Source organism: Panicum hallii, chromosome 7 (assembly GCF_002211085.1).
Source record: "Panicum hallii strain FIL2 chromosome 7, PHallii_v3.1, whole genome shotgun sequence".
NCBI lineage: Eukaryota > Viridiplantae > Streptophyta > Magnoliopsida > Poales > Poaceae > Panicum > Panicum hallii.
In genome coordinates, this window is record NC_038048.1 from 24,982,809 (window position 1) to 25,009,253 (window position 26,445).

Here is a 26,445-nt window from a genome sequence, read left to right on the forward strand (position 1 = left end):
GAGCTCACTGGCGTTCTCCCCTTCTGCTTCTTTTCAGTTGGCTAGAGCTGTGCTGATAACGTGTTGTAATTGGAATGTAAAAGGAGAGCAAGAACAGTAAAAGGGGTGAATCTTTATTGAAGCTCAAGTAGGTATTTATAGATTACAGCAGTAGATCGTGATTAAGGGCATGCATAGGCAGGAGGTTTTCTCTGCCGCGCGACGTGCGCGGTTCATGTGCGACGTGCGTGGTGACCCCATCCTGGTGGCCGTGCGAGTGCGGGACTTTTCCCGCGTCAGAGTTTGGATGAGGCCATCCAAAATATTCATAACAGAGGGTACACAGTGCGTGTTCAGTGTTGGACACATCTTCATATCAACGGACATGTCCTGCTATTCGCTAGCAGCGAGCGGGGTTGTTTCTCCGCACACTAGCTGCTTAATGAAAATGCATGCATCCGCACTCAATCTACGTTGCTGCACCTGGAATGGCTTTCCTGGCCTGTCAGGTATTTGAAATTTCAGAAGTTTTCCTTTAAGGGAACAGGAGGGGTGGTGAGCCTCTACTGGTTATATATTAAAAGACAAAAAAAGGGTACTGTTTGTACACAAAGTTTTCAGGAAACAAAGACAGAAACAAAGAATTTCAAAAGTTGATATATCTGCAGCTATTGTCAAATGAATAGGTCAACATCACTATTGGGGATAAGTTAACATGTGGTAAGTAGTGTTGTTTGACACGTGGGCAATAAGACACCATATGAGGTCAGAGCATCTAGGAACTTCAACATCACACTTCTGCTGCCAGATTGGGCACAAGAGGAAGTTGTGGAACCTGGAAGTGACAAGTAGGCCATTGAGGTGTCCAGGTTGTGGATGTAGAAGCATATGTATGGTCTTGGTGCAACTTAGCATCATCGTCTCCACCGCTTCACAAGCCAATCCACTTGGATAGCCATGAAAGCTGCAGAATATCATTGAGGTTAGGTTCCACATCTGACCTAGCAGATACTTGTTTTGTTTCTGTGCTTGTTTAAATTTGCATGGTAATATATCACTATCTCTGGTTCTTGCCATACAAGAGCTTGGTGAGCTGTGGAGAAACTTAGCATGGGCATCAAGTTGCTGCTGTATACCACTAAGGTTCTGAAAAGCGTGCTTGACTTATGATGATTATGCCGAAGAAGGCGTTGGTTACCTGCTATTGCTGTGGTACTATGAGACATGAGTTTGGATTTGCAAAATGTGATTCCTGAATTAACATGTATAAGAAGATAAGCAGGGTATTGTAACATGTGGCTCTGGTCGCTCCGTTTGAGTGGAGGAGAAAAAGTGAGAAAACATCATGGGCAAGGAAAGTCTCTCGTCAAATTGAACTATGAGGAACTTCAGAAATCGATGAAGCAATATTTGCAATTTTGCATGTGTCTAGAGGTGGTATGCACCAGAGCAGAGTGAAGATATGGAATTATTGGCATCTATCGATACAGATATAACGTAGGAGTATCTTGACCACGAAAAATACAAAATATCAGTGAGCAATCCTGATTCCAAACCTTGCGTATTCTGTACTTGTAGCTCTAGATGTTATTACTTGCATTCTTAGTTTGTTCCCTTGGGCACCTCTCTTGCTTCCATTTCTAGCTTGGTCTGAGCATGTCTCCTCATCTTCGACCCTTTAGGTCCTTGTTTTCTTCATATGCTACTGTGCGACCTCAAAGGAGAGAACCGAAGCTGCTTCCATTGCCTGATTTCTCCTCCTGCACTAGTACTGCTCATATCTTTTCTTATCAGCAAAGTCATCGGCGACTAGTTCCATCTGCAGTCCGCTGCGAACAAACACTATTAGCAGCTGATTGCCGTTCGTCTTCCCATCATGGTTGTGATGATAATGGTATCAGAAAAAAGGAGAGGAGGAGAAGGTGGAGGAAGAGGAAGCAAACATCCAAAGAAGAAGGTACGTGTGTGCCATCAGAGGAGGAACTGTCGCTTAGGAAGGTAAAGCTCTACCAGATTGGTGACCCCCTTGGGCGAAAAGAGTTGGGCCTACATGTGGTGCAATGGATAAAGCAGGGCATGCACTTAATGGCCTCCAAATTTGCTTTCTCAGAGATGCAAGATGATGGGGCAGCATTATTGTCATTGGATGGGGAATTATCAGATGGGCATATGGGTTTTGTGATGCAGGCACAGCCATACCTTTCTGCAACTCCCATGCCCAAGGGACAGGAGTCTCTTTGCTTGAAAGCCTCAACACACTACCCCACACTCTTTGACAACTTTCAGAGAGAACTTCGTGATGTTCTGTTGCAACAGCAGAATGAGGGCCTTATCACTGACTGGCGCTCCACACAATCTTGGATGCTTCTGAAAGAACTGGCTAAATCAGCTGAGCATCGCGCAGCTGCACGCAGATCTGGGAATCCTGTTATGCACGTTACCCTTGGCATAAGCTTGGACAAGACAAGGCTGATGCAGACGAAGATAGATGAGTTTGTTAAGAAGATGACAGACCTTCTACAACTTGAACGAGATGCAGAACTGGAATTCACTCAGGCAGAGTTGAATACCACTTCAATGATGCTTGCAAAGTCAGAAAAGCCGGCCCGGCCAGTTGAGTACTTGGTAACTCATGGTCAAGCCCAAGAGCAGTGTGACACTCTTTGCAATTTGAAAGTTATCAGCAGTTCAACTGGTATGTTTTTCTTTATTAACTTTAATTATGATATTACTAGTTTACTTGCACTATGGCACTAATTATGTGCGGTTTGAAGTGATTGCTGTTTGACCGAAAGGGTAATATCTGTTTTCTAATGTTTAATGAGAGTGCAAGTTTTTTGAGTTCTATATGTATTGAACCACACGAACAATTAATTTAGAGATTGTTTTCCTTTCTTCTTTCTTTTTCATTCTTGGAAAGACGGCATTTTCTCTGTTTTTTGTTGATGTGTATTTAACCCATTATTGACTAGCCTTGCATCGGGGGATAATGTTCTGAAAAAGGGTAGGCGCTATCGGGGTCACCAATGGGCAGGGTAGGCTGTTTTATACGGGCTAAGCAATGATTAAATGCTTTGAGGACACCTATATTTGTGTTATGGGGCTGTCTTTTAAACCATCTTTTGGGAGCTACAAGTTTGCACTGACATGCATACACAGGTAATTAAGGTACCATTCATTCTTCTGGCTTGTGTTTTTACAACATCAGCAACAAGCAAGTTGGGGTAGGCTAGAGATGAAGGCCAACATGAGCCACCAAGAAAAAAACAGAAAAGGAAGAAACTTATATGCAATTACAAAAGACATAAATAAGAGTTATACTATTTGGGGATCTATAGTTCTATTCACGGTTCAAGCACATCGATAGCTGGTTTCCATGCGCTTCTATCCCAGGAAAATTCTTTCGTATATTCCACACTTTCACGTCCCTTGTTAATGCCTCTTCCCATGTCAGGTTTTGCCAACTCTTCTTGTTACCTTATTGTTGCACCTTAGAATTCTGCTATGTACCGGTGTCTCTAGTGGTCTTTCTTGGATCTTTCCTAACCATCTCAACTGGTCTTGGACTAGCTTTTCTTCAATTGATGATACCCCTAGCCTATCACATATAATGTTATTCTGAAGTTGGTCCTTTTTAGCTTGTTGTTTTAGATGACGTAAATATGGGCGTGCTCATTATTAGTCCAATTATACATGGTTAATAGTCCTACTGGATATTTGACCTTGCTTCATATTTTCTTTGGTGCAGGGTTATCAGGATTACATTTGGTCTTATTTAGAGTCGAGGAAAGCCACAAACTTCCTCCAACTAGGCTCTCTCCAGGAGACATGGTTTGTGTAAGAACATGCAATAGCCGGGGTGAGGTTGCCACTTCTTGCATGCAAGGCTTTATCCATGCTCTCGGTGAGGATAACTGCAGCATTACAGTGGCATTGAATTCACGCCATGGTGATCCTACATTCTCCAAGCTTTTCGGGAGAAGCGTGCGGATTGATCGCATACAAGCATTGGCAGATTCAGTCACATATGAGGTAAGGCAATTTTAGACATGCTTATGAGCTGCCTTTGTTGAGCTGCCTTTGTTGGGTAACATGTTCCTTGGAACAGTTAATTAACATATAATATTTGTCCGTTTCACCACGAGTTTATATGACTGAGGTATCAAATTAATCATTTATTTTCAAGTCAGCCTTCCCCATATTGAGTTATATGAATATTTATTGGATAATAAATATCAACGTGGGTGTACTTCCTCACCTACCATCTAGGTTCGAGTCCTCTATGACTTAATATGGGTGCCTATTCAAAGCCACTTCCTCCTAGGTTGGTCAAGTTGTTTATAATATTGTTGAAACTAAGTAATGCTTGCCTTTTGGACAAATTTCATGATGTTAATGTAGGATCGAAAACTCAATGCAGGAACGATTCTTCTGGAATTAATATACCTTAGTATTGCTGCAGTTTTACTGGTAGTAGCAAATTAGTGCGCCCTTTGGTGTTCAGCATGAGCAGTATCTCTGCGTGAGCTGCTCCTGTGGGCGCTTTGTATGGAAAACCAGCCTTATCTCTGGGAGTATGTTGGTCGCTGCCTTCTATTTTGTGGCGAGTCCGTGATAGTCTCTAGTACAGGATGCGCCTGTGGGGTCAGTCTACAGTAGGGTCCTCCATTGTCCAGCCCTTGGTACCTTCATTCTTCTCCTTAATAAAATGTGCGCAGTTCTCCTGCGTGTTAGAGAAAAATATACATTAATGATGTTAAACATATTTCAATTCAGGTAGAAATGGCATTATGGTGAAAATTTCTAAACCTTTCATACTTTAACATGTCAAAAATGGTATTTTTATAGAAAAAATTATAAATTATAACCATGTATAATGTTCCTGTTTCAGTGTCATGTATATTGCTAAAATAAAGGTGACAATTGTCTCTGTCTTGTGTTTTTCCAGTCTTCATTGTTTTTTTTGTAGTTTCTAGTATTCTCATTGATCCAACATAGAGCTTGTTCCATCTGTCATTTGGCTATTTCTGTGTCACTATTGTCTTGGATAGTTTTATGGTATTATCTATATGATGCTCTGCGAGTACCCATCTTTTCAAAATGAGTGTAAGATTGTGCAAGGACGTACAACATAATGCTCAAGGCTTTCTAGAATTGTCTTTCGACATATCTAACTGTGCTTTGTGGTAATCTCTTTATATTGCTGTACCTGGAATATTACTTAATTCAGGAAATTTGTCTCTGTGGTAAATTATACGAAGAAACCTATTTGTCATATGATCTTAATTCTGAAACATTGTTACCTTTTGTTTGCATCAGAATAGTATGAAATGGACGAATTTGTTGCCATAGTGCTATGTGAAATTTAGTTAATGCCTTATTAAATGCTTGAGATGCTTGGCTAATTTATTTAAATGCTCTGCAGCGCAATTGTGAAGCATTGATGCTTCTTCAGAAGAGAGGTTTACAGAAAAGAAACGCATCTATTGGGGTAGTAGCCTCTCTGTTCGGAGACAAGGAAGATGCGATGAAGTTGGAGCAAAATAATCTGATTGATTGGGGTGGATCAGAAGTACATGATGAAGCTTTGTTGAAGAGGCACAACTACAACTTTGATACCTCTCAGTCAAAGGCTCTTGCACTGGCCTTGAACAAGAAGAGGCCAGTCCTAGTCATCCAAGGGCCTCCAGGGACAGGCAAGACTTGTTTGCTTAGCTATCTTATTACATGTGTCGTCCGCCAGGGTGAACGTGTTCTTGTGACAGCTCCAAGCAATGCAGCGATTGATAACATAGTGGAGAAGTTATCAAGTACTGAACTGAACATCCTACGAGTTGGAAACCCTTCCAGGATGTCTCCATCTGTGGCTTCAAGGTCCTTGGGAGAGATTGTTACAAGGAGGCTTGAGAAGTTCACTGAAGAGTTTGAGAGGAAAAAATCTGACTTGAGAAATGACTTAAAGCACTGCATACAGGATGATTCTTTAGCTTCAGGTATTCGCCAACTATTGAAAAAACTTGGGAAGGAGTATAAGAAGATGGAGAAGGAAACAACCATGGAGGTTCTGTCAAATGCTGAGGTGGTCCTATCAACTAATATAGGGGCAGCCGACCCACTTATCAGGGGAATGGGTTCCTTTGACCTTGTAATTATAGATGAAGCTGCGCAAGCAATTGAGCCCTCATGCTGGATCCCAATATTACAGGGAAAGCGATGCATACTTGCTGGTGATCACCGTCAGCTTGCACCTGTAGTATTATCAAGAGAGGCTATGGAAGGTGGGCTTGGAATGTCTTTATTAGAAAGGGCTTCATCGCTGCATGATGAACTACTCACTACAATGTTAACAGTGCAATACAGAATGCATGATTCAATAGCTAGATGGGCATCAAATGAGATGTATGATGGGTTGCTCAAATCCTCCCCATCTGTTGCTTCTGGACTTCTTGTTGATTATCCATTTATCAAGGTACCCTGGTCCTATAAATTATGCTATAAATCTAAAATAATTTAGTTGTGTACCTTTCAGCTGATAGAGACCTGAAATCAGCATCTTTCTCCTATGAAGGCTATAAATGTTACTGTATATTTTATAAACAACAACCGCCACACACACACACACACATTACATGTCAGTGCTACTTGCCACCTCAATAAGAAATAGTGCAGCTTGTTTTCTGAGTTTCTTACTTTCTTTTGAATGTCGCCTTTGAAAATAGGTGATGTAGAATTGTATAATATCTCTTTTCACATAAACATAGTTGCAGGATTAAGTGTTGTTTGCAATCCTGCATGGTAAGTTCTCAATATATTTTACTACCTCCATTCCTTAATGTTTGATGTTGGTTAATTCAAAATTGAACTGCAGTTTTATTTTGAAAAACGATTGTCTACTAACTATTTTATTGGGATTTTTTAAAGTTAATAAATTCACATCCTGTCAAAAGTAGACTGTCTTATTAAGCAGATCAAAGAAAGGTCCATTGTGCTAGTAGTGTGCTGAATGTTGCTCATTTCATGCCAATTTTATTGAGGTTCACACTACTAGATTGCCTCATCAAAATTCTCTCACAGATTTTGATTTATTGCATATACCATTTGGGTTTCTAGTCTTTACATCGAAACAATGAAACACATTTCTTGCCAGAAAAAAAAAGATAAATAATGAACTCTGTTTTGAGACCTCTGTTGGTTTTGAATTTGGGTGGCCCGAGATATGGAGCCTTCCTAGTTGCTACTTGGTTTTCATTGGAAATGTTAATATCAGTTACTTACTGTTTTATTGAAGCATTGATGGCTCTATGTATAGTTTTCCAGATACAGTCCCTTAAATTCTTGAACAAAATTTACGTTCCATGTGTTGATAAGTTATTTTCTCCTTGTCTCAGGCAAATTGGATGACTCAGTGTGCCTTGCTTTTACTTGATACTCGAATGCCATATGGAAGTCTAAATATTGACTGTGAGGAGAGTTTAGACCCAGCCGGTACAGGTTCATTTTATAATAATGGCGAGGCAGAAATAGTTGCACAACATGTTCTCAGTCTTGTACGCTGCGGTAGGTGCCTGCTTTACTTATTTGGATAAGACTGCTATGTTTTTATTTGCTCAACTTGTCTGCATCCTTTTCTTTCGTCTTTCTTTTTTACATGCACTGCACCGCCAAAAGTTTAGGTAACTTCTTTGAACTGGTTGAACCTCAAATGACGCAAAAAACATAGTATTAGATGAGCCTGTTGGGTTTAATCTTGTTTTTAAGCAAGTCTTAGCATATATATATATATAGAAAGTAATAATTTTAGTATAGGCAAGTATTAGTAACATCCATGAGTCATGCACACGTACATGTGTTTGAGTCCTATACAGAACCGGTCGTTTGTGTGGACTTGTGATGTATGCACGTAGGAAACATAGCTAGTTTTTGGTTGGTCAGGTGCCATATAAGAGAGCGTATAGGAGGAGGTCTATGACTATGAGCTTGCAGAAAGTGGCAGCTAATCATATTTTGGACTGCTCATGAGCTATTCGATTGGCTCATTAGGCTTGATATATATGATAATATCCAATTTATTTTTTTAGTAATAAGTATGTACCCACGTGCTATTCTACCTACACCCAACTAATTAACGAACAATTTTTCAGTAATGACTACTGCGCGTGATTACTGACACCATTTTACCGAACATGATTCAGTAATACGGTAGTTCGGTTCAGTAATTTCGGGTCAGTATGTTCAGTAATTTAACTGATAGATATAGAATAAATTGCTACACATAGAGTATTAATGTTGAACAATGCTTGGCTCGTGAGCCAAACAAGCCGGCTCGAGCTGTTCAAATAAACCGAGCCAAACTCGCTTTTCAGCTCGTTAACCTTAACGAGCCGAGCCGAGCTAGCCCCCCTAATATCAATGTACCAAGGTGCACTACATATCAAGGATGCTCGTATCCAAACCCTCATAGAAGAGTTAGATGGATTGCGGATGAAGAGCATAGATTCAGTTGATGACTTCACGATTTAAGTGAACTCGATCATCAGCACGATTCATAGGTTGGGTGACAAGATAGAGGACTCATATGTTGGAAGGAAAATCCTCAGAGCCACTACAAACAAGTTCTTACAAATTGTCGTATCAATTGAGAAATTCAGAGACTTAGCGATAATGACTATTGAAGAAGTTTTTGGGAGACTCCGGGCATATGAGGAAAGGCTGCGTTGCATGACGGCGAGCATTTGTTGCTGACCAAGGTGAAGTGGAAGGCTATAGAAAAGAAGGATGAATAGCATTTGTTGCTCACCGGAACACAATATTAATGGAGGGCTAGAGAGCAAAATGAAGCTACTGATGGTTCCTCTAGCAATGGAAGAGGCGGCAAGAACCTGAAATTCGACAAGGCTAAAGTGAGATGCTACAAGTGCAACTATTATGGCCACTTTCAGTGGGAATGTGACGAGTCAAGGACTAGAAGGTGCTGTTTGTGGCTGCAGATCATGACAACCCAGGGCTGCTTTCAAGGCAAAAAGATTAAGGGGGTGAATAATGTTGGGTTTAATCTAATTTTAAGAAAGTTTTAGCGTATATAGAACCATGATGTGCATGAGTCATGCACACGTACATGTGTTTGAGTCCTATACAGGAGTACAGGACCGGTCATGCATGTACATGTGTAGAGTTGTGATGCATGCACATAGGAAGCATAGCTAGTTTTTGGTTGGTCAGGTGCCATACACGAGAGCGTATAGGAGGAGGTCTACGAGCTTGTGGAAAGTGGCAGCCGACCATATTTGAGTTGGAGCCTTTGTTGTATGTTTATTTGGTAAGTACACGTGTACGAGCACGGTATCCAGATACGAGTCGGTAGCTCATAGGTCTGGCTGGTCATGTACTTAGGACTATATAAGCAAGAGCATGGAATAGAATTTTGTATCGTGATTAATAGAGAAGAAGAAGAAAAGGCTAAGCTAATGTGGCCTTGAAAATCTTTGTGTTCCTGTGTTTCTCATGTTCGTGTGTGCTGATCGTGGTGAAAAGCCAACAAAGCCTCCTTCCCTCCCTTTTTTGATTCTCTTTACATGAGCGGTGTGGACTTCTTTCATCTTCGGAAACATTATACTCTATTGTTTTTTTCAATGTTGAAGTTAATGACAGATTAAATTAATTTATCAAGGGGTGCTTCCAACTTCGATTGCTGTTCAGTCCCCTTACATTGCACAAGTACAAATGTTACGGGACAGATTGGAAGAATATCCATTAGCTTCTGGAGTTGAGGTTTCAACCATAGACAGCTTCCAGGGTAGGGAAGCAGATGCAGTTGTCATATCCATGGTAAGATTTGTTTCTGGTTTCTTTCAGTTTTTTAAAGTGACAAGCAGAAAATGGATCACATCTTAAAAGACTGAAAAATGTTTTTTCCCTCATTCTTGTTAGGTTCGGTCAAACTCCATGGGAGCAGTAGGATTCCTTGGTGACAGCAGGCGCATGAATGTCGCCATTACAAGGGCAAGGTCACATGTTGCAGTTGTATGCGATAGTTCTACCATTCGTAACAATGCTTTCCTGGCTAGGCTCCTTCGCCATATTCAGCAGCACGGGCAGGTCAGACATGTGGAACCTGGTTCCCTGGACGGGGACTCTGATCTTGGCTTTAATCCACCGGCATTACCGTCTCTAGGTTAGTGATGACTTAGCTTGCCACGAAATCTGGCGTACTAAATGTTGAGTTACATGGAGACGAATTCTGTAACACGCAAAGGCCAAGTGGGTTTTCTGTCATTGTTTAAGTGTTTTGTGCTGACTATTCAGTTGTAAAGCTGTACAGCAAACTGGAACTTCGCATCTGATAGTGGGTCTTTAAATTTCAGACGTCCATGTGGAAAAATTGATCATGTACCTCTCTTCTTTCACCCTGCAAGACATGAACTGGGTGTCGTTGTGGATGAAAGACAAAAAATATATTCTATTTTGCCTTTTATTTTGAATTTCCACATATCTGTACTGGATCAGCAATGATCAGTGCCTATGGGACTATGGTTGATCCATGGAGCACAGTTGCGTTGTTGCAAACCTGGGCCTATTTGGCTCACCATGCTAGTTTGATCTAGAAAAAGAGCTCACCGTCGGTTGTCACCAGAGGCAGAAAGCTAGGATTAGACAACTACTTAGGCAGAGTAAGTATTTTAGAACAGGCTGAGTTGTCAGTGTATCTCATAGGCTTGGCGACATAATAACTTTGCATTATGCTAACCGTACAACCGTATAATTTTAGAACAGGCTGAGTTGCATACTTGCATTCTTGGGAACTACTGGCACTCTGCAACCTCACAGTAACAATGGCCACCTTCAGCTGTGAGCATAATATTGCAACCAACATGAACTTGTAGAAACTACCATGTTTTGATCATTTCTAGCACAGAATTTGACAGATATGAATGCTGAAAGTTGACGTCTCACAGGATCCTGGTGGTAACAAAATTACTCATCCCCGCGAGTTGAACAAGTGTGACACATACTGATATTCTGCTGTAACATCCATAGCACATTGATAGGAACATTTTTATGGCAAAACACCTCCTTATTTTTCCAAGTATTCCAAAACTGAAGTACTATAGCAAGAAACTGCAAGTTCTAAACAAAGATGCCCCAGCAGTTTCCACAATTTTGTGGGATGATGGAGATGGAAACCAGATTCTATTCATATAATCGCCCCTCTTTCAGAAAAGGTGATTTTCCTATGGATACGGCTAATTTAGGGCCGGCTATAAATTAGACCGACTGCACGGCCATCCCGTTTTGAGTGCATGCAATGGGTATGTGCATGCACATGAGGGGCAAGGAGTAAGCGCATGCATGCACATAATTTTAAAATTAAAAGATTGTAGTTTCAAAATCGAGCATTGAAATTAAAATCCGATCACACGGTTGTATTTGTTTTAATAAAAGCTTCAAAACAAGATCCCACGTCACTATGTTTCAATAATATATTTTTATTGAGAGAAAATATTTTTTAGTGTATTCTAATTTGCTTATGATATTTGCAAAATTGTTTATGGCTTTAGAAAATGTTGCTTCACATGCCTGAGTTCAGTTTAGTAGATATTGGTGTTCATGTTGTGAAGATAGATTGTTTGGTGTTATTAGTGGATAAGGGTAAACAATTTCGTTGGGTAGGTGAATGTGCAGCCTACGTAACCAAATGATGACCTACGCAACCAAACGAGGTGGACAAAATAGGGCGAAGGCAGGCACGGAAGCAGGAACTCCCCACAGGAGGTAGACCACCACCACCAAGGGGGTGCGGAGTTTGGCAACAATTCGATCAGCAACTAGTAGAGCTTCCAAGACGACGCCTCAGAGGCGGGAGCGTCGTCATCTGACCAACGTGGTCAAAGTTTTCACCTGGAGAGCACACCTGAAGGATGGAAGTGGGGGAAAATGACACTTTCAAGAAGGCAAACGGGCCATCATTGGCCCACGAGCAGGCCCTAGGCTTTCGCCTTCGCCCCACTTCCACCCAAGAGCACAAGAATCCACAGGGCCTTCGCCTTCGCCCCACTTCCACCCTAGAGCACAAGAATCCACAGGGCATGACCGCCATGACCGTCGGGAGCATATTCTGATGCCACCATCCCACCAAGCGGCGGAAAGGGGAGAGGGACCACTGGAGGAGGCGCGGCCTGCACATCTAGATGCGCAGAACCGGCCGCCAGGGAGGCGGTGGCACACCCAAGCCACACCCCGAACCCATCAGCAAGGGTGTGGCAGGATGCCCCTGGCCCCAGGGGGGTTAGTTCCAGCCGAGGGGGGCGGGGGGCGGAACCAAGCACCGCAAGAAGCTGGGGCGCAAGGACCACGGTAGCGGCGGCGGCCGAGCTCCACGAGCAGCCACCCAGGGCCGAGGAGGAGCAGCGCCCGCCGAGGACGGCCGGGGTGCGAGGGCCACAACGGCGGCGGTGGCCGAGCACCGCGAGCACGTACTCCGACGCGAGGAGGAACGGCGCACCGCCTCCCACTGGAGCACGCCGAGACGGCCTGGGCGCGAGGGCCGCAACAGCGGCGACGGCTGAGCTCCTCGAGCAGCCGCCCCAGCACGAGGAGTAGCGATGCAGCGCCCCCCACCAGCGCTCGCTGAGGGCGGCCGGGGCACGAGGACCACAGCAGCGGCGGCGGACGAGCACCGTGAGCAACGGCCGGTGCGGCCGGAGCGGCACAACACCGCACGGTGGCGCCCGACGAGGATGGCCTGCGATAGCCAGATCCAGCCCGAGGGGCACCTGATCCGGCGGTGAGCGACAGATGATGGTTAGGATTGGAAGCCGGAGAAGGGAGGCGGTGAGAAGAGAGAGGGGAGAGGAGGGGGAGCGACGAGATGAGCCGGCTTCAGCTCAGCCGTGGGCCCAGCGGCGGCCACTGTAGTCAGACTGGAGGGGGGAGTTGGCGGCAGTGATGGTCGCCCCCTGAGTCGCCTTGGAGAGCAAACGGGGGGGGGGGGGGGGGGGGGGGGTGTTCTAAACACAGATAGAACTTCCTTTAATTTAGCAGCTCTAATTTTATCACAGGTAACCTATGTCCCACTTTCTGGTCTTGCGCTCTGCAGCTGAAGAATTGTACTTCATTATTTCAATGAACCTAAAAGAAAAACAAAGATCCGCTTCATTTTAATTTGTATAACTGCAATATGTTTAGTAATCTATAAGTAGAAACCGCAAAAGCATATTTATGATAAAATGAAGTGTCCACATAACTCCCTACCACAGTACGGTTACAAAAAACTTATCAAGTACGTTACTGCTCAAGAGTACCGTACATTAAGATGCCAAAAGTTCTCTCTCACTCTATATAAGGTCTGCAGAAACAAGCAAGAAAACGGAGCACGATCACAGACTCGACAACCATGTCTTTCTTAACCTACATCACCATCCTCTCACTGCTGGCTCTGGCAGACACGCTGCCCTCGGACGCCGCCTCCACTGCCGTGGCGCCACCTCCACTCCGCGCCCCTCGCGGCCCGGCCACCGTCGCGCAGTTCCTGTCCGCGATCAACGCCGCGCGCGCCGACGCCGGGGTGCTGCCACTGTCGTGGAACACGACCGTGGCGCAGCGCGCCAAGCTGCAATTGAGCTGGCTCCGTGCCTCGGCTGGGTGCGACCTGAGCAAGAAGGACGGGTACCCGACACGATTGCATGAGGCCATGACCTTCTTCCGCGGCCCCAACAGCCGCCCGACGCCCGCGGACGCGGTGGCGACGTGGGTGTCCGAGCGGCAGTGGTACGACCGGGGTACCGACGCGTGCGCGCCCGGCCAGGAGTGCGGTAGCTACAAGCTGGTGGTGGCCCTGGAGTGGCGGCAGCTCGGGTGCGCCCTGGTGGCGTGCCCGTCCGGCGGCGCGGTGGCGGCGTGCGCGTACCTACCGTAGGGGGGCACCGGGCCAAGGGCCCAAATCACGGGACCTACTGTATTGAATTGATCGATACGGTTCGGTGACTTGTTGGAGCAATAAAAATGTCGGGCTTCGTTTTCCTTCTGAATTTTCTCACTATATATATATATATATATACTAATAAAAACAGTGAACCATCCTGTTCAGAATGCAGACTGAAATCCGTTACAGCGTGCAGTGGCATTGCCATTACTTCGATGTTGTTCAATGTTATGTGACCAGACGAACTTCTTCCAGACGTTATTGTAACGAACCACTATCTAACTCCAGGTCACTCATGTTGACAAAAAAATATCGACTGTAAGGAATTTTTGACTATCCGGTTAGGACAATCCTTAATTATTTTTAACTCGAAAATATATAAAATATGAGGCTAGCTCTTTTAAATCCGATCCTGAAAATTTATAAGCTAAACTTTTAAACCATTTACCAACTCTAGGTTGGAATTGGGATCCTATATTTTTATAGAGATGGGTCCTGTATTAGGAGTAGCACTCAACAAATGGTGGTAAAGGCAGCTGGTGAGTGGCGTCAGCGGTAGGGGACCGACGGTGGGGGAATGTTATTACAGATTGTTTAGTGAAGGATGTTGAGAGACGAAATTTCAAATTAAATTTAGAGAAGATAATAGTGAAGGATGTTGAGAGATGAACTTTCAAATTGAATTTAGAGGCAATAATAATATAATGACTCCATTGAGGATATATATTTTGGAGTGGAGTTGTTATTCTTATTCAGTACACATTTACTGTCCATAGTGTGACAAACCGTCTTTCACTCATCGCCATTAAACCAAAATAAGTTTTAGGAAAAAAATAATAATATGGCAACTTCACCTGAGGACATATATTTCACCTTTACTACTACTAGTAACAATGCTTGCGAATATAAAAAATCAATAACCTTGGATTCCAAGAAACATGAAACGAAATGAAAACATAAATGTTTCCATAGAAAAATTAAATGGAGTCATGGAAACAAACTTAGGGTACTACTAAAAATTAATATGCATTAAAGATTGTAAGTTGTAGCTGGCAACCTAATAAGGGAGAATTTGAGTAACGAGTACAAATCACAAAGTAAAATAACATACAAACAGGTTACAAGTTATATCTTCAAATATAACCATTAACTGCTCCTACTGTTTTAAATAGGACTTGAAATATGCCTCTATGATGGTGTCAGGTTTAACAAGCAGCTTGAGAGAGACATGTTCCTTCGCATCGTTCCTCTCTTCATCCTTTGGATTCAGTTATAGGTACCTACCTGCAAATGCAAATGAGTCAGGACAGAGCACTAAGGGACTATGAGATGGATATCTACAAATGAGTTATAGGTACCTACCATCAAATGAAATGAAATGAGTTTCAGGTACCTACCTGCAAATGAGTTTTAGGTACCTACTTGCAAATGATCTGTACATGGGGTGGATGGAGGGGATCTAAGCAGAGAACAAAACCAAAGTGGCCCTTAACATTAATAATCCTTTCTCTAGGAAGAACAAATCGAAGCATCACTATCATCGGGATAAATCAGAAAGTTGCATACCACAGTCAACCTCTAGGTGGATAAAAGACAGCTATGGTCTACATGTACATCTTGTTGCTTATCACAAGACATGAAAGCATGTAGCCATAAAACATGGTGAATACACTATAATCACAAAATTTATCCATCACGAGTAACCCTTCTTGATGATAGTTTTCTACTTAACCCTCCCTCCATCAGAACCTTATAAAAGGCATCATAATAAAAGATGGTATGTTTGTCTGAATTAATAATGTTCAGCATTTCATACCTGCAATTCACTAATAGTTAGAGAATGTGGAGTCCGACTATGATTGCCGGTCTTTTTTCCAATTATGCATGGCAATAAAGCCAAACCAAACAACAACACTATATAAAATTAAAAGTGGCAATATTCTAGTATTTGAAAATCTAATCATATCACAAAAGCATATCTACATATCCAGATGGGTAAATTAACAGAAGAAATGATCGATGTCTTCATATATGTCTTTACATATCCAGATGGGTAAATCTAATCATATCACAAAAGCATATCTACATATCCATAATGTGTAAACTACATGGTATAAGTTGCCTACCTCTGTTACCAGAAGAGCCTTCACTAACTCAGATGCTGCTGCGAATGGAATGAACATATTCAAATACGGTGAGTTAGTTGGAGGAAAACAGTATACAAGCACTGCAAGGGCCAATATGTTGCTTAGATTGATTGACACCAAATCTGGGTATACCTTTGGTTGGAGAGCCATTCAGAAAAGTACCTTTTCCATGAATCGCAAAGCATGAGTCCTTGTGGCTCCCTCCATGCCGCCAGGGTACTTAGAAATACTTGAAATTAGTCTTTGCGATAATTGATGCATCATTATGATCTTTGGGCTTAATTCAAACCTTTTAGAGAAAAATAACACCACAATTAGTTTGATTTCAATAAAATTAATAATAGCATAAAATGAAGCTTCAATGTAGCAACTCTGTACTTTAAGAGAAATATTGTAGTTCACGTGATTCTTTTCAGCCAAGTAAGGCAAAGGCTCAGGTTCCTGCAATGCAAAAGAAAATTAGTTCTCCCAGGATTGAAGTACTACAAAATGCTGATAAGAAATATAACTAATTGGATTGGTGCTAGCTTAACCTTATTCTTAGGGTTAATCTTAAATACACTACTTCCTCACCTTCTTAGGAGCCTCACAAGTGAAAGGCTATAAAGCATCCAAGTGACATTCCATGGTGATATTATGGTGCCTAGAGAAATTGTAAACGTAAGACCACAATAAAGTTTCAGACCGAACCCAAAACCAAAAATGGAAGCACATTTCTTAAGAGAGATATGTGCAGGACTCCCAGTTTTTTGCAAGGCATGGCTTAAATTCCCCCCCCCCCTCAAAAAAATTCCTAGATTTCAAGGGTTTCAGATGCCTTATTGAAGCTTTTCAGGAAAGGTCCAAGAGGTATAGTCTCCCAAGCCTGGATATCTCTAGCTGGTATATTACATGCGGTTTAGTATAATCACATCATGTAACATTAGCTATAACAAATGAAAATAGAGAAGAATGCAATACCACTCCAATCATTCATCAAAGCTAGGCTAAAAATATGGTCTTCAACATTATTAATATTGATAGGTTTTCCCAATTCATTCCCTGGACCAACAATGGCAGCCTGAAAGCAACAAGTATTGTGATATAATATAGGGAATTAAGGAAAATTATTACCGATTACGCACAGTTTATCTACACACAGTGTTCTCTAATAATTCTATACCAAAATAACTGAAACTCTCAAAGTGGCTTGACAGCTTAGGAAGGTACATTGATTACGGCCACAGTAACAAGTAAATATAAGATTTATAAGAAGCTAACCATCTCAAGTTCAAAATCAAGCTTCCGAGATGGACCAAAATAAGGACTGGAGTTTCCTGTTGGATGTCCTTATCCTCTAAAAACAGAGAAATAATCAATCGAAAGAGCAAAAGATGGCACACAAAATAGAAATTTGAAACTGAAAACAGCATATAGAACTCTTTTAGCAAGTATATGGTAATGCATACCTGGGTCGAATGCATCTGTTCCAGACACCTGGGAGCGGCGGCGCTTGCAGCCCCCCTCCCCCGGTGGAAGACCCCGAAGGGCAGGTTCTAGATGGGGAAGTGTGTTCCTTGTCAACTCACCAGGGTCAATGAAGAATGCGGCGGCCCCGATGCGCGCGTCCATCTACGCGATCCCATCCCCGATCCACCTCGAGCCGAGCCTGATGCACGCCTCCATCTCCATGCTCCCGTTGCTATCCCGCTTCGAGCCCAGCTTGGCGTGCGCGTCCCCGGCCGCGGAGCTCCCATCCCCGACATGCGCCAAGCTCAACTTCCTCACCACGGCGTCGACCCCCGCGAAGGTGCTGGCTGAGAAGGAGAACCTCCTCCCCGCGGAGGCAGGGATGCAGGGCGGAGGAGGAGAGAGCATGGGAAGGGCATCACGATGCGGACCATTGGATGGTAGGGCGGCACAATGTGGGTGGGGAAGGGAGGAGCGATGGGGACGGGCTGAATTAGCGGGATCAAAAGTTTCGTGCGGGCGTGCAGAGGTGTGATCGCGTAGGGTGGGTGCAGCGGGCGGGTAAGCCACCGCCCGTGGTGCCAAAAAGTTTTCAATTTTGATGGAATTATTTTAGAACTGCTGATTTTCATCGGTCTGCACCCGAGCGTAGTGCAGACTCTCTCCGTTCTTGGTTATTTTAGTAAATCTAGATATATAGTTTTTCTATATATCTAAACATAATATATGTATATCTAGCTGTATAGTAAAATCTATAAATCTAGAAAAATCAAAATAAACTATAATTTAAAAAGGGGGCAATACATGGCAAGCATAATCAATAAAATCACCTCAACCAAAATCGCTGCTGCTCCTGCACTTCACGGCACTGACCGCACACACGAGCAAAAACAATGAAACACTAGCGATCCAGAGTGAATAGTGGCACGTAAACCTCGCTCACGCCAAAAGAAAAAAAATCACATGGATCCCGGTAAAAAAACGTTGAGACCTGGGAAAGCAAAACCGGGAGTGAAAAATCACACCGATGCACATGGAATCTAGCTAGATCTCTCTCTCTCACTACTAAAAATCACACCGATGCACATGCGATCGTTGCGCCGCGCCTCCCCATCGGTCTGCCGCCCGTGATTTTGCGCCGTCCATCGCTCGGTTAACTTGCTAAACAAGATTAGGAACCGTCCATCGCAAGCCGGTCAACCCACGCGACGGAATTACCTCGCGCTATGCCAATCGGTCTGCCATCTGCGATTTCGAATCGTCCGCGAGTGATCGGGCGCCGTCGATTGTGTTAGGTCAAATCCGAACATAACGCCGCATCCCCTACTCGCGTATTCCCCGGCGGTTGCCGAAATCCGGCACCAGACCTGCGCAAAACAGAACGCACAAGCACGCCGAAGAAGACGGCCGCCACAGCCCCTTCGGCCACCGAATTCGACCGCTACGACATCTGCCTGCTCAAGACGGTGGCACCACGACGATCCCCTCGACGAGACAACACCGTTTTGCCGCTCCCCGTCGCCTGCCGTCCGCCGGAGCGCCTGAGCTGGACTCCTGGACCAGCCTGAGCTTCGGTCGTCATGGGCTCATGGCCAGGAAAGCTTCAAGCTTTTCCAGGATCAGTGCTTTTTTTTTCAGCTGAACCCGAGTTTTGTATCTCCTGTTTCTCCAAATTCTACGTGTCAACTTCGAAATCATCCAACAGAAAAGTTGTAGAAGACACGTTCCTCTATAATTTTGCTACATACACTTTTTCTAATTCAGCATGTATCATACTCAAATATTGTTCTGAACCTTTCTGCATAACTCGGTTTCAGTCTGAATCTTTCTGAAGCCGAACTTTGCAGTCCATTTATCTCCAAACTTTACTGCTGAACATGGAAATCAGTCAAAAGATAAATTGTAGCCCCAACATTCCTATACAATTTATGTTCCAGGTACATCCTCACATTTAGCCCTTAACATGGTCAAAATTTGTTCTGAATATGTCGGGTTCTGCCTGGAACTGGGACTTTTCAGTTAACTTACGTAAACCTGCCAACTTACATTCAATTTATCTCGAAAATTCATTACTAAACTTCAAAATCTGTGAACACCAAACTTGTAGAAGTAAAATTCCTACACACTTTTCATGTTGGGCATTGTCTCTAATTCTTCCTCTATCATTCTCAAAAATATCCCTGAACATTAGGGTTTTGACTGACATTAAATGTTTCAGCCGTCTGCCCAAACCTGCCATATTTGAATACAATTATCTCCAAATTTTTTTGCTGAGCATCAAAATTGGCCAAAATAAAAATTGTAGATATGACATTAATCTACAGTTCTTCTAATATACACTTCCTCTAATTCAGCCTCTAACCTGGTCAAAAACAGCCCTAAACCTAGCTGTTAAAACCGCCGAGTTATCTGTGCACTAATATGGGATTATCTCCAAACTTTACTGCTGAACTTTGAAATCTGTCAAAAGATAAATTTGTTCCCGAACATTCCTCTACAATTTATGTTTGAGTTACATCCTCATATTTAGCCCTTAACATGGTCAAAATTTGCTCTGAATATGTCGGATTCTGCCTGGAACTGGGACTTTTCAGTTACTTACGTAAACCTGCCAACTTGCATTTAATTATCTCCAAATTACATTACTAAACTTCAAAATATGTAAAAACAAAAATTGTAGAAGGAACATTCCTCCATACTTTTCATGTTGGTTACTGTCTCTAATTCTTCCTCTATCATTCTCAAAAGTATCCTGAACATTAGGGTGACGGTGATGTGCAGCGTGCGCCGGTGACGGAGTACTTAATGTCCATCGGCGAGGAGTGTAGTCATTGTGTTTGCGGCGACAGATAGACCGAAGTATGCCTTATCGTGCATGCGCTCATCGAGTATCAGACGATGTCGTTTGTCATGTAAACTTCTCTGTGTATGTATCAGAAAACCGGACGGATCACGCTCATGGATCCAGGCCAGGAGAAAGGCAGTAGTCCTCCATTTGCTATTTTGACAAATGTGCCACGAACGGGTGGGTAAATTAGAATTTAATCTCTGTTACGCTAGAGTTTGCTGTACTTTGGAGGCATCTGTGAGGTACACCGACGTTGATTGTGATGATGTTTGCTAGATGAGGAAACAAAGGAGATTAAGAGGCAGCGGGAGCGAGCACATTTTGCTTCATTATCTGCCGAGCAGAGGAATGAGCGTAACAAGAGGAAACGTGAGTCATACAGGAGGAAGAAGGAGATGTGTATGAATATAGAAAATGAAAATACGATGCCGGACGAACCACATCAACAAGGTATTACAGATCTTCTCGAGTCTGCACTCTGTTTCAAATCGCATATGTTTTCCTTTTGCTAATCCAATAGCTCATGGATACATATGATCCAGAAGAGAACAACTTAGGGTCCGGCAATGAAGTCGTAAAGATCAGGGCTACATTCGGTAATACCCCATGTCCATTGGCCTTTTGTTTTGAAGTGGCAGTGTTGACTCATGTTTTACTTACTAAATGGTTTGGCATTTTAGATACTCCCGACGTTGGATGCAAACAGGGGTTAGTTGAAGCTCATGATATCATTGAGCAGGATGTCACGACCCAAACTTATGAAAACATGATTAAAAGCTAATACCACGTCATCATGAGCATCACCCCATCATACTCAAGCATCATGTGCATTTTTTATCTAAGTATTTATTTCTTTCTTGCTTTTTGTGAGTGATGTTGTGAAACAAGTTCAAATTTTGCTATGTGGCTATGCCCCCAAATATTTTATTCAAATACTAGATTTCAAATGGTGATTTGTAAGTATTTTTCCTCAATTTATTGATGCTTATTCCGAGCCATAAAATTCTTGGAAATTTTGAAAACTGCAAGATTTTTAGAATTTTTGTGAGCAATCTTTAATAGCTTTTTGAGTGTTTGTTGTTGCATTGTGTTCTTGGTAGTGTGATCTTCCAGTAAAAATTTGGGAAATTTTGGAGCCCGGGAAATGGCAGTTTTGGAATTTGGAAACTAGAGCTTTATTTTTCAGGTGATTTTTCCATGCCGGCCCCACTTGTCAGCCGCCCTTCAGCCCCTCCCCGCGCCCCCAGGCCTGCGCGTCAGCCCCTCCCTCCGTCTTCCCCGTGCGCCCGCGCCCGCCCGTTGGCCGGCCGCACGGCGGCGTCGCTTCGACGCCCGCAGGTTGGCCAAAGCGGCCTCGGGCGGGATTTATCCCGCGCCCGCCCACTCACCTCCTCTTCTCTCTCTCCATTTCAAACGCCGCCCATTCTCCTTCCCCCGGTCGTACCCTAACTCCTCCTCTTCCTCTCCCCTCCGCTCCGCCGGCCGCCGCAATCCGCTGCTGTCGGTGAGCCGCCGCGCGTGCACCGCCCCCTCCACTCCCTCGCTCGATTCGAGCTCTCACCGACCCATCTCCCCTTCCGCAGGTGCTCCCCGGTGACGCCGCCCGCCCGCCGCCGCCTTTCCTCGTTGTGCTGTCGCTCGCCGCCCCGCTCCGCTCGCCCGTGATGCGGGTGAGCACCCCTGCCTCGTCGTGCTGCCCGTGCGCGCGCTACCCCTGCCCCGTTCGCGCCCCCGCCGCGTCGCCGCCGCGCGCGCGCTCGCGCGCGAGCTGCATCGTGGGCGCGCCCCGGCCGTGCCCGTGGCGAGTCAAGGCCTGCACCCCGGCCTTGATTCGCCCGGCCCGGGGCTGGCAGCCTGGGCCCGCCTGTCGGCGCCTAGGAGCGCTAGATCTGGGTGGATCTAGCGTTTTCTGCCTGGTTCCTTCCATTATTTCATGCTGTGAACTTATAAAATGCATAGAAAATATTCTAGGTCTCCAAAAATTATGAAACTAGATTTGTTTGATTCCTCTGCAATAGATCTACGTAAGAAAATTAAGTTTGAGCATGTTAAAGCTCTGTACAATTAGTTAAATTTTGTCCTTTCCAAATATAGTTAAATGCTTAACTATATGTGTGATGCTCTAAAAATGTTAAATTAAACCTTGTTAGAATCCCTGCTAAAAATACTAGTTGTTGGTGCAGATTGTACAATTGTTTCCAGGTTTTTTGTTAGAGTTTTAGCGTGTTTTTGTATCTCCTGCCTGCAAGCTTGTTTACCCTATAACTTTTGTTTGAAAAATGGTAAAATGGCAAAACCACCTTTGTTAACCTAGTTATCATGTCTTTTGTCTCTGGTAATTCTCTAAGGATTTGTGAAAATACTTTGAATACCTTTTAAGATTTAACTTGATTCTAGTAGCCGAAAATTGTAAATAACATAAGTAATTCCACAAAAGTAATTTGGCTGCAAATTCAACTCTCATGATTTCCTTTTGAGATCCCCTGTGTGCAGAAATAAAATCATGATTATGCTTGCTAAGTTGTTGTGTGAGCAAGGTCGCCTCCGGGCTTAGAATTAAAAGTTAGTAATCGAGCTTTGTTGTGCCATTGTTTGCATTGATTCCTTGTGTTGAGCGACACTCTATTTCCATTTCATATCATGCCATCTCATTTTCATATTATTGGCATCATTCTAATGCACACATCTCATTCATGCATTATAGTGACCAAAACGCCGGAGGACGAACCCGTTGAGCCCGCCGGGACTGTCGAAGCCGAACCGGGAGCCGAGTTTGTCGTTGAACAAGAAGAAAACCAAGGCAAGCAGCTAAGCATGATTCCTTTACCCACTTAGCTTGTTTAGAATTAGTTATCTCACTTGGGTATATATGTTTATGCTATATGTTTATCTATTGCATCGTCGATCCTAATTTCATGCTATGACTTCCCTTGCTTTTACTTTCATGTCCTTGGCGCGTGTAGTTAACAACTAATTGATTAAGCAAATGCTTAGCCTTGCTTAGAATTGGTCTTTAGTTTGCAAGAAACATTGGAATAGGGTCACCTTGCTCACTGCGCCACTTTTAGCTATTTCTGCGCTTGTTCGGTTTAAATATTGAAAGTTCGGAAGGGTTTAGTTGGGAAGTTATTCATGATTTGAGCGGAAGGTAGGGCCTAGAGAAAGGAGTCTCGGAGGCATAGTCCGCTTGAATTGGTTAAGGACCATCCGTGGATGACCTCGGTATTGAGCACTTATCGTACTACCACATATCCATTCATGGGGTGGATAAACCGATTACCCTCTAGTTCTAATCTTTGATGCACGGTCCTAGATGCGTGGCCATAGGGCTTTGTAGAGAGGCTTAGGGGTGTTCCCGGTGGACCTAGGTAACTCTCCGCGCAAGTTAGGCGTGATGTTCAACGGTTGAAACTTGTTGGGAAAGGTTGATGCGAGTACCCCCTTGCTCAATGTGATCGGTTGAGTGAGTCGCATGGTTCTTGTGTCGTGTGGGTAAAGAAGTACACCCTTGCAAGGTTAACCAATCAATTCGAATTGCCGCGCTCTCGGTCATGAGCAAGCTCTTTATCTTATGAATTCTTCGTAGAACTATCGGTTTTGTTAGATGGATACATGTTATCACTTTTATGATGCATAGTGGTTGGTTGATTCAATTAACTAATACTTGAGGTGGGTTGGGCAAGTTAATTAAAATGCTAGGAAGCTAGGTGCTGGAGTTAGAGAGCTCGTGCTTATCTAATATTACTTAACCCTAAAGTCTATTTTGTGAGCATATGCATAATTCTTGGTTGTTATTTAATCGCGTAAGTCTTGCGAGTACCTTTGTGCTCATGTTGCTTTATTAACTAAGATGCAGGTGAGCCGGAAGTGGTGTTTGGCCATTTCTACCCCGCCGATTCCGGCGCGGTTGAGGAGTAGGCCGATGCGGTTATAATGGTGTCCTTGAGCAAGACGCCATTGATCTATCTCGTTATGTTTTCCGCTGCGCAATCGTTTCGTATTTGGGGATATCATGTTGAACATTAAACTTTATGGTTTATGCCCCTCTCTAATGTTAACTGTGATCCCAAGGCTTGTATCTCGTATTTGAACCTTTAAATTTCAGATTTGGAACCTTCCTCTATATTACTCTCGTAATGATTATTTGTTTAGCTTTGTATTAAAACTTGTTCTTTGTGCATCATCGGTGATGTATGGGCTTGTGACGGTATGTGTATATGCATGATCTTGGACCTATGGTGGAGCACATACCGGGACTACCAGATTTGATATCATTTTTGGCGAATGGTGGGTTGGTCCTTTATAATTTAGATGTGGGTTAACCCGTGGCACGCTATTAGTGTGAGTGTGTGTTAGTCCTTATCTTCATGGTAAGGACCGACGGTTCGCTTAAAATGATGTTAAATTGGACGGTTCTCGCATAGGATATCCAAGGTAATAGATATGTCGTCGGTGATTTTTACTCCGTTTGTAAATGTATGCGTTGCTTTTTTGAACTAAACGTCACTCATCATTTATTACGTGTTTTTCCGTTTCAGGGTTATTCACGCTATCGTCTATGAATAATAGTGCTGGGTTGCATGCTACACCAATGTGGAACGTAGTCATTCTATAGGTGGAGCTCAAGAGATCCATGGTCAGGGTATTACAGGTGATATAATTGGTCCAGGTGTTTTATTCTGTTCCAGATGGTTTGCGTTCAAGTAACTCCCGACGTGACAATATGGTTTGGTTGTTTATTTCGTGATAATAGGGCTGTTCACGCCTGGGTCTTTGGGCATCGCCAATGTTGAAGCATGTTGTGGGTTCCTGGATAATGGTGCTGAGTTGTTTGCGACTCCGATCGTTGAACGCAACCAGGATTTAATATGTGATACACATGAGGTAAATGGAGAGGATATTCCAGGTAATATAATTGACTCTGATTTGAGTTCAATTAACGTTCAAACGACTCAATTAAGAACATTGTTTCTTTCATAATAACAGGGTTGTTTACGTCTGCGTCTTTGCACAACATCAATATTGAAGACGAGCCCATTATAGTCAATTCTGGAGTATTGGGAACAGGTATGTAGTTACCGAATGTATCATGATAAACGTAATGTGGGGCAACTATTCCATGCTAATGTTTTTTTCGTGTTAGATTTGTTCCGCTTGATTACCTGTTCGATGTATTCTATATTTTACCTTGGGCCTATTCATGCTATTTTTGCGTGTGATCTCTGTATGTGTGTCTAAGTTCCGGTGTGAGATATGTAAATATGGATGTATATTATATCCCTTTTATTAGGTGCATGTGAATCACCGGCACACGGTGAACCACAAATCATTGACCCGAAGCAACGACGGAGGAAGAGGGACAGAGCACGGAGGGCGTCAATGTCAGCAGAAGAGAGGGCGCTAATTAATCAACGTCGCCGACAATCATACCACGCAAAGAAGTCGCAGAGGTCGGAAGAAATAATTGAATGCGAAAAGATACGGAACAGACTTCCTGCACGGAAGCAGGGGAAGTGCGAATACAAGCGTAGAATGAAAGAATATAAAGCGAATAACTTACACCCTGATTCCATTGCTATGGCAAACCCTCAATTTGTTCCCAGACTTATATTCCTAAGCCCTGTAGAGCCCGTGAAAAGTGCGAGTGAATGGGTTGTTCAGGAATCCAGTGGAGCACCTGTTTATATACAACCGTCAGTTGAACAGTAACAGGATGAGCAAGACATGGAGTGTGGAGGTGGACATAGTCCGGTTAGGCGTCGTGTACCTACTGGTAAGAGAATTTCACTCCGAAATCGAAGAAATGTGGAGTTCCATGCTACCGTTGCGAAACCCGATAGGCTTATTACGGGTAATCACCATATATTAATAAATATGAATTTCAGAAGAAAGATTGTTGTTGCTGAAAACATATTTATTTTTATTTATGCTTAGGTCTGTACCAGAAGCGCATCAGGATGAAAATTGCACCGAGGCGGATATGACTCAAGGACAGGATGAAATTGATATTGGTAAGCGGAAAACTTTAATGTAACCTATTGTTGCACACTCTAATTCTTTTAACCAATCAAACTAAGGTTTTTCCCGGGTGGCTCTGCTCCTAA

The 26,445-nt window shown here is 43.4% G+C and overlaps 3 protein-coding genes and 1 long non-coding RNA gene across 8 annotated transcripts; all 4 read left to right on the forward strand.

The window, feature by feature from the left end:
* Positions 1 to 804: 804 nt before the first annotated feature.
* LOC112899224 (DNA-binding protein SMUBP-2-like) lies at positions 805 to 10,382 on the forward strand. 4 transcript variants are annotated; one of them, XM_025967606.1, is made up of 8 exons: positions 807 to 961; positions 1,062 to 1,513; positions 1,662 to 2,674; positions 3,728 to 4,011; positions 5,405 to 6,448; positions 7,368 to 7,536; positions 9,647 to 9,804; positions 9,907 to 10,382. In XM_025967606.1, exons 3-8 carry the CDS (start codon positions 2,056 to 2,058, stop codon positions 10,153 to 10,155), a joined length of 2,523 nt encoding a protein of 840 aa, XP_025823391.1. In that variant the 5' UTR covers positions 807 to 961; positions 1,062 to 1,513; positions 1,662 to 2,055; the 3' UTR covers positions 10,156 to 10,382. The 4 variants fall into 4 exon arrangements, with proteins under 4 accessions (XP_025823389.1, XP_025823390.1, XP_025823388.1 ...); XM_025967603.1 differs by having other exon boundaries at positions 806 to 961; positions 1,062 to 2,674; XM_025967604.1 differs by lacking the exon at positions 9,907 to 10,382 and having other exon boundaries at positions 805 to 961; positions 1,062 to 2,674; positions 9,618 to 9,804.
* Positions 10,383 to 13,314: 2,932 nt separating this feature from the next.
* Positions 13,315 to 14,018, forward strand: LOC112900399 (pathogenesis-related protein 1A-like). The gene is made up of 2 exons (XM_025969233.1): positions 13,315 to 13,911; positions 13,944 to 14,018. The coding sequence occupies exon 1, from the start codon at positions 13,370 to 13,372 to the stop codon at positions 13,889 to 13,891; it is 522 nt and encodes a 173-aa protein (XP_025825018.1). The 5' UTR covers positions 13,315 to 13,369; the 3' UTR covers positions 13,892 to 13,911; positions 13,944 to 14,018.
* A 5,792-nt stretch (positions 14,019 to 19,810) lies between these two features.
* LOC112901656 lies at positions 19,811 to 21,154 on the forward strand. Of its 2 annotated transcripts, XM_025970615.1 has the most exons (5): positions 19,811 to 20,352; positions 20,431 to 20,518; positions 20,618 to 20,791; positions 20,884 to 20,937; positions 21,022 to 21,154. In XM_025970615.1, exons 2-5 carry the CDS (start codon positions 20,452 to 20,454, stop codon positions 21,120 to 21,122), a joined length of 396 nt encoding a protein of 131 aa, XP_025826400.1. In that variant the 5' UTR covers positions 19,811 to 20,352; positions 20,431 to 20,451; the 3' UTR covers positions 21,123 to 21,154. The 2 variants fall into 2 exon arrangements, with proteins under 2 accessions (XP_025826400.1, XP_025826399.1); XM_025970614.1 differs by having other exon boundaries at positions 19,811 to 20,518.
* Positions 21,155 to 24,631: 3,477 nt separating this feature from the next.
* LOC112901533 lies at positions 24,632 to 26,172 on the forward strand. Its single transcript, XR_003230316.1, has 5 exons — positions 24,632 to 24,775; positions 24,880 to 24,992; positions 25,095 to 25,247; positions 25,328 to 25,408; positions 25,632 to 26,172. It is a non-coding gene; the product is annotated as an uncharacterized LOC112901533 (long non-coding RNA).
* Positions 26,173 to 26,445: the final 273 nt, after the last annotated feature.